The 8,449-nt window shown below is 40.3% G+C and overlaps 1 protein-coding gene across 1 annotated transcript; it reads left to right on the forward strand.

Moving 5' to 3' along the window:
• The first annotated feature begins 2,245 nt into the window (after nt 1-2,245).
• LOC121369382 (potassium voltage-gated channel subfamily A member 1-like) lies at nt 2,246-6,826 on the forward strand. Its single transcript, XM_041494447.1, has one exon. The coding sequence runs from the start codon at nt 2,370-2,372 to the stop codon at nt 3,858-3,860; it is 1,491 nt and encodes a 496-aa protein (XP_041350381.1). The 5' UTR covers nt 2,246-2,369; the 3' UTR covers nt 3,861-6,826.
• The last annotated feature ends 1,623 nt before the right edge of the window (nt 6,827-8,449 follow it).

An 8,449-nucleotide genomic window follows, 5' to 3' on the forward strand; every position in this document is an offset into this window, starting at 1 on the left:
CGACAGTGTCAATGACAGTGGATTTTAATTCATTTATGGGTTGCTTAGACCCACTTTCGTCAAAATGGAACAATACCATGCGTGACATTATGGTCTAGCTGATATAATTGACATTCAGAAAATAATGTCGAAAATATCGTCTGACCCTTAAATTCTTTTGAGTAGTATATATATATATATATATATATATATATATATATATATATATATATATATATATATATATATATATATACATACGTTCATACGTTCATATGTGTGTGTGTGTGTGTGTATATATATATATATATATATATATATATATATATGTGTGTGTATATATATATATATATATATATATATATATATATATATATATATATAACTGTATATATGTGTGTGTATGTGCTAATTAAAGTATATTTAACATTAGCTTAGACGATATGCTCTTGGACATGTTTAACTGTGTCATCGTTTCGTACATTGTTGAATACGTGAAAAGGAAAACATATACACTGTATGTGTTGTAATGCATTCCAGTCATGTTTTTCTAATCTAAATATAGTCTTTTTTATATACAATAAAATTGTGAGCAAACTATTTTAAAATGAGATAAAGTCAAACATAAACGACAGGTGTTAAGAATAAAAAGTGATGCAATACATTGTGCTGAGAGTAATGTGTTTATAAATGTAATGTATGACACAGAAGACTTTTACTACAAGTGCCATAAAACTATCTTAAGAATGTTTAATTGTATTTAATATAATTGTATACTTTGTCGTATACGTTTTGAAAATAACATAGATTACTATCGACGCAAACTAATTATGTATACTGAATATGTCGAGTCCGATTGAGGATATCTTTCAGTATTTGTGAATAGTAAAATTCACTGAACAATACACAGTACGCCTGTCAGAATGTACCTTTCATGGTATACATGCACAGACTGAAAGCCCCTGTTGACGTTATTGAGAAAATCATGTTTTACAGTTGGCGACTCGCTAATCCCTCCACGCAACCGGCCCGAGTCCGTCAAGGGTGTATTATTGCCCGTATTAAAGTCCGTAATAATGAGTTGTATAATAAAATTCGCCGCTTCGTTCCACTCGGACCGCCGCCGGGAACCGTGGCAGCGAGTGTGTGTGAGTATAAGCATGCCAGTACAGGGACTGATTTGCTGTGCGGATCTCATGCTTCTCCATGCAGCAAAGACCTTCATTGTGAGTGTGGCCAGCCACGGGTTCCTCTGTACACTGAGGGTCGGGGACAATTAAACGCGGTCGACTTGGTACTTTTCATTCAGCACCGTTTTCACGATTGTGGACGTATGCCAACACGTTGATGTGACGGAGCGATTCCTATTGAAAAGCGGCTCTTTACGGGCCCGAGTATTGCTGTGTGTAAACTCGGTGATATTGTGACAGATAGAGAAAGAGAGAGAGAGAGAGAGAGAGAGAGAGAGAGAGAGAGAAAGAGAGAGAGAGAAACCCGAGGTATTCATTGAAGACGTCAGGTACATGTAAACAAATCTTACATAGGAGAGAAAACAAGAAGTAAAAATGCCCACCGTGTATTCGTCAGTGTATCTTGGATATAACAGCTGACAGTATTGACGTATTTGTACTAATGTGAGCTCTCATGTTACGGAATCATGTCACAAAACAAGATCACACAAACGGGGTGTTGAGCGGGTGAATTACCAACAATAGTGACTGGTGAACCTCATCAAAATCACCCGCTATTATATATATATCAGATGGACTCATTAGTCCAGTGAAATGGCACTGCAGTGTAAAGTTTTAGTTTCAAGAGACGTTGTGTCAGCTTTCTAAGACGCGCAGAAATAACCATTTGGTAATGCAAGAGTGGAGAAGAATAATTTATATATTAGAACAACAAAAGCTACAAGAAAAGCAACAACAATCCAATACGGATGTATAGATAAACCGACTCACTGTGTGAACCATAACCTGGAGAATGACCTGGACTGAGTTCTGGAGAGGTTTTCACGCTACCATGTAAATGATAGATACCATACAAGATGGTAGACTAAGATAGTGGTCGTGTCTGTCAACAAAACTGTTGTTGTTGTTGATGATGTTGTAACATTTTTGACATGTTTGATGAGTATAATATTTGAGACAGAAACCTGATCGACTGAATGGAATATATTTAAGATAGAAACATGCCAAAGTGAATGATAGTTTGAGGAACACAATTAATTTGTCTTTGATTGGTGATGCAGTGCTAACTGTATACACTCAGTGTTTTCAACAACTCTCCAGGCATTTTATGTGAATGTTGTTTTCAGGAATACAGTAATTTCTTCTTTTATTGGTGATGCAGTGCTAATTATGTAAGGCCAGCGTTCTCGACAACTGACTATGCATTTCATCTCAAACGCCCCCGTGGACAACCGCCCGTACGGACACCAGCCTTACTTGAAGAACGAAGACTTCCACAACTACTCTCCGAACATCAGCCGTCGCAACTCGACAGTGAGCGGGACGTTCCACCTGAACCACAACCACAACCACCACCACAGCGAGGACATCTTCATCAACGAGTTCCGCGTGCTCACCAACAACAGCGCCGACGAGGCGAGGGAGCCGTTCATTTGCGAGCAGCTCACCGACTGGAAGAAGAGCAGCGATTACACGCACACCCAGAAAGACGAGTTCCCCGTCGACCATAACTGCGTCACCGAGCAGTGCAAGAGAATCATCATCAACATCAGCGGCCTCAGGTTCGAGACCCAGCTCCGGACTCTAAACCGCCTCCCCAACACTCTTCTGGGTGACCCGGAGAAGAGAGAGAAGTACTGGGACCCGCGGATGCGGGAGTTCTTCTTCGACCGACACCGTCCGACATTCCAGGCCATCCTCTACTACTACCAGAGCGGCGGGAGACTCAAGCGCCCTCTGGAGGTGCCTATCGATATCTTCATCAACGAGCTGCATTTCTACGAGATCGGCAACAACACCATCGACGAGTTCCGGCGGACGGAAGGCTGCATCGTGGAGCACGAGGTGGTGCTGAAGCCGAGTAACAGGATCCAGTTGAAGCTGTTCGAGGTGATGGAGTACCCCGAGAGTTCCGTTTGCGCCAAGATTGTCGCCGTCCTGTCCATCATCTTCATCCTCGTCTCCGTGACGACCTTCTGCGTGGAGACTCTGCCGCACTTCACAGGCAAGGACTGCAAGAACCAGACCGTGGTGGTCAACGGCACAGCGTCCGTGATCCGCGTGCCCAACTATACGGAACCGCTGTTCATCACGGAGTCGTGCTGCATGGTGTGGTTCGTCTTCGAGATGATCATCCGGTTCGCCGTCTGTCCGTCCAAGAAAGCCTTCCTGAAGAACATCATCAACTGGATCGACGTGATCGCGATCGTGCCGTACTTCATCTTCCTGGCCATCACCTTGGTGACCGGTTCGTGCAGCACGAGCAACAAGACGGGCGGTCTGTCGGTCCTCCGCGTGTTGAGGGTCGTGCGAATCCTCAAGCTCAGCAAACATTCCGAGGGGCTCAAGATCCTCGGCAAAACGCTGAGGACGAGCATTAGGGAGCTGACCATGTTTCTCATGTTCCTTGGCATCGCCACCGTCATTTTCTCCGGCGCCGTCTTCTATGCCGAGACGGCTCAGGAAACCGGACAGTTCTCCAGCATCCCCGACACGTTCTGGTGGGCTATTGTTTCCATGACGACAGTGGGCTATGGTGATTACGTTCCTACAGGAGCCATTGGGAAGTGCCTCGGCGGCATGTGTGTGCTCTCCGGGGTTCTGGCCATTGCACTTCCGGTGCCAGTCATCGTGGCCAATTTTAACAACTACTACCGACAGTACACAGGGCGGGGCTACGGGTCGGTATAAAAATGTGGATTTATTCTATTACTGTAAGTACGGAAGTCGAGGCTATAAGTCAGTATAACGTGGATTTATTCTATTATTATCAGTACAATAGTCGAGGTTATAAGTCGATATTAAAATGTGGATTTATTCTATTACTGTAAGTACGGTAGTCGAGGCTATGAGTGGATATAAAATGTGGATTTATTATATTACTGTCAGTACAATAGTCGAGGCTATGAGTCGATATTAAAATGTGGATTTATTATATTACTGTCAGTACCCTGGACGAGGCTATAAGTCGATATAAAATGTGGATTTATTATATTACTGTAAGTACCCTGGACGAGGCTATGAGTGGATATTAAAATGTGGATTTATTATATTACTGCCAGTACCCTGGACGAGGCTATGAGTGGATATAAAATGTGGATTTATTATATTACTGTCAGTACCCTGGATGAGGCTATGAGTGGATATAAAATGTGGATTTATTATATTACTGTCAGTACCCTGGACGAGGCTATGAGTGGATATTAAAATGTGGATTTATTATATTACTGTCAGTACCCTGGACAAGGTTATGAGTCGATATAAAATGTGGATTTATTATATTACTGTCAGTACCCTGGACGAGGCTATGAGTGGATATAAAATGTGGATTTATTATATTACTGTCAGTACCCTGGACGAGGCTATGGGTGGATATTAAAATGTGGATTTATTATATTACTGTCAGTACCCTGGACGAGGTTATGAGTCGATATAAAATGTGGATTTATTATATTACTGTCAGTACCCTGGACACGGCTATGAAAGGCATAACATTTGGGATTTAACTTACTACTGCCACTATCCTGGAAGAGGTTGTGGATCGGTCTAACACAGGGGATTTGTTCTAGTATAGTCAGGATGATGGTTCATCGCACGGAGCAGTCTACACTGTGTGGCTAAGTAACAAATACTAATGTCAATAACACAGGTCATGTCATAGAGTGCTCTCGCCCCGATGTGACCTACGAATAATTATATCTAATATATATATCTAGACTAATGACGCAGGTCATATACTGATGGGCTGTTAGTGTTGTCATTGCTCTGTAATAATTCCAGTATAGCCATTGGAATGTGCCACTTCTGCCATAGACAGATGGGTTTCTGTTGTCTGCTTAATTTGTTTTAAAAGTGGATGATTTTCAGACGAAGGATTTACACATATCTTTTCAGAAAACAATTCTAAAGAATTAATTAAATCCTATATTTTCATTTGCAATACAGGTGTATTTTTTCAATTTAACTATGAAAGCCACAACTCTAGACTAATAGTTAGAAAACAATGATTACACAGACAGAGTTTGTTACATGGTTTTAATAAGTACGTGTTACATAGTTTTAGTCAATACGTGTTTGTTTGTTTGTTGTTGTTTGTTTGTTTGGTTTGGGGTTTGTTTTGTTTGGTTTGGGTTTTTTCATTATATTTTTTTTTTTTTTTTTATTATTATTATTTTTTTTTTTTGTTCATTATATTTTATTGTTTCTGTTGTTATTTGTTTTCAGACGTATATTGCCATTGACACCCCTCCCCTTATAAGCCTCTAGCTTATAAATTGATTCTCTGTTGTTTTTTTTTTTTTTACTTGAGTAGGGGCAATATATGAGCCATGTTTTTTTATCATAAATCTGTGCATCGACCAAGTGATTAAATAGACGAATAGATTATTACGTTACGGTATAGTAACCTAGCTACGTGGTGACATGCAGTATATATACTATTTAAAACAAATTAATGATCAGTGATTATAATGTTTTGTATGCATCCTGGGGCGGATCCAGGGTTTTGTAAACGGTGAGGTCCATAAAATGATAAATTGCAATTTGAGTTTGTCCAAAGGGAGCGAGATCTATAAGTGTGTTAGGGAGTATGCTCCCTTGAAAAGTTTGAAATTAAATGCCAATAGCCGTGGTTCGAGGTAAATTTACTGTTGTATATTGTGGACGATGAATTAAAAAAACGACAACACTAAAGTCATCCCTGTGACACCTCATACTACCATTATATTGAACTGAATAGAATGTTCATTGTAATAATCGAATGCAGAAAACAATCTTTGATGTGTGTATTTGTGGCACCGATAATCCTGATAAAATTAACAAACCTAATGAAACACACGTCGCCTTTTATCGAATACACACGCAGCAATATTACATGTACAAGATATTACACGTCCGTAATTTTCACTCACCATACAGTTAACACGTTAGGTTGGTACGAGTGTGACATTCTCTATGTCTCCTAGGAACACGATATTAGACGACAGGGGTAGGGCTCCTGCCTGGCTCCAAGACGGAAATTCTCAAAGACACGTTACACGTTGGCTAACATTAATCTTTTGTCCAACGTCTTCTGTGTGAACATTCTGTAACATATCAGAATAATGGTATTATGGTGAAATGCACTTCCATATTAAATATAGTTACTGACCCTAACTTGTTTTGAGTAGTAATAGGAGTTTGACTTTGATATACAGTATACATTCATCAATTATGTGATATACAATATATATTACACAGCTATACGATTATATAGTATGTATATATATGTATATTAAGCAGATGTATAATATACCATATATGCTAAACAACTGTGATATTAAATAGGTATTTGATATATAGTATAAATTAAACAGTTATGTGATATAGTCTATAGTAAACACTTATATAATGTGCATTATGTATTAACGAGCCATGTGGTATAAAGTGTATATTTAACAGCTATGTGAAATGCAGTATTATATTAAAATGTATGTGATATTATCTGTGGCCAGTGCCTTTGACAACGACTACAAAACACCTCCTGTGATAGAGTTGAACACACTACCAGAATACCACTGATATTCCGTTCTACCCAAGTGGTTTCAGCGTCAGGAACTAGCCAAAAATAACCATTGTTTTATACGTGTCTTATATCATTGTGTTTATTAAATAGATTATTTTTACTATACGATCTTCACTTACTATCTTGTTTCTTGGTACTCGTATTTTTTTTTTTTTAGAAACCTGTCTTTTTAATGACTTCTATTACATGTTTTTCAGAATATCAGTGTCTGTAAATCCAATGAGTTTCTGGTTGTCTTAATTCGTGTAGTACCCCAAACTCCATTTTATTTCCATTTCAATGTTACTTTTTATACGTACGAAATGACTGTCAGGCAAAATCTAATTCGGGCTACTACAAACTTTAGGACGACCACAAACATTGTATATACAGACACTGGTATTCTAAACAGGCAAATATATTTAATGTGTAATTTTAATCGTTAAAAAGACTAGTAGTGTTACAATGGCAACTTACTCCGGACAGTCCATATCACAGACTCATGCTTTTAGCTTGTCACGGAAGCAGTCATATGTTTCAAAACCTTACACTGACTCGAACTGTGTAGTGTGCAAAACACACACACACTCTCTCTCTCTCTCTCTCTCTCTCTCTCTCTCTCTCTCTCTCTCTCTCTCTCTCTCTCTCTCTCTCTCTCACACACACACACACACGCACAAACACCCATATACACACAGACACATCACACACACAGATACCCACATACACACACACCACACACACACATACATACATACATACACACACACACACACACACACACACACACACAGAGACACATATACACACATGCACACACTGCACACACCACACATACAGATACACACATACATACACACAGACATACAGACACATATACATGCACACATATACATGCACACATGCACACCACACCTACACACCACACACACAGACATACAGACACCACACATACACAAAACACACACACAACACACACATACACGCACACAGAAAGAGACACATACACATGCACATACACACACATACTCTCTCTCACTCTCACACACACACACACACACACACACACACACACTCTCTTTCTTTCTTTCTGTCTCTTTCTTTCTTTCTGTCTCTCTCTCTCTCTGTCTCTCTCTCTCTCTCTCTCTCTCTCTCTCTCTCTCTCTCTCCACTCCTCTCTCTCTCTCTCCTCTCTCTCTCTCTCTCTCTCTCTCTCTCTCTCTCTCTACCACTCCCACTCCCTCTTCCACTCCCACTCCCTCTCCCACTCCCACTCCCTCTCCCACTCCCTGTTTCACGCCGACTCCCACTCCCACTCCCTCTCTGCTACACACATACACACTCACGCGCACGCACACGCACAGACACCCACATATACACGCGCACACACACAGACACCCACATAGATAAACACATACGTACGCACACACACCCACACATACACATACACATACATACATACATACATACATACATACATACATACATGTAATAGTCAACCTCGACATACATACAATATATAGATATTCATACATCAATACATACTAGCCAGTGCCAGGTCTGCCCACTGTTTCATGCACATAAGCGGGATCGACCGCGTAGATTGTAGGCCCCATGCATATGGTTGAGTTAAAGAGCTTCCTTTTTTATGGAAGCTTCGATAGCTCAGAGCGTATCGTGGTTAGTCTTGCAATTTGCGGGCGAATCGGTGCCACAGGTTCGAGTCCCAGCAACGGCA

This window comes from Gigantopelta aegis, chromosome 3 (genome assembly GCF_016097555.1).
Source record: "Gigantopelta aegis isolate Gae_Host chromosome 3, Gae_host_genome, whole genome shotgun sequence".
Taxonomy (NCBI): Eukaryota; Metazoa; Mollusca; class Gastropoda; order Neomphalida; family Peltospiridae; genus Gigantopelta; species Gigantopelta aegis.

Excerpts from the sequence above, each read along its gene's own strand:
- LOC121369382 (XM_041494447.1), top strand. The coding sequence starts at position 2,370 with ATGCATTTCATCTCAAACGCCCCCGTGGACAACCGCCCGTACGGACAC.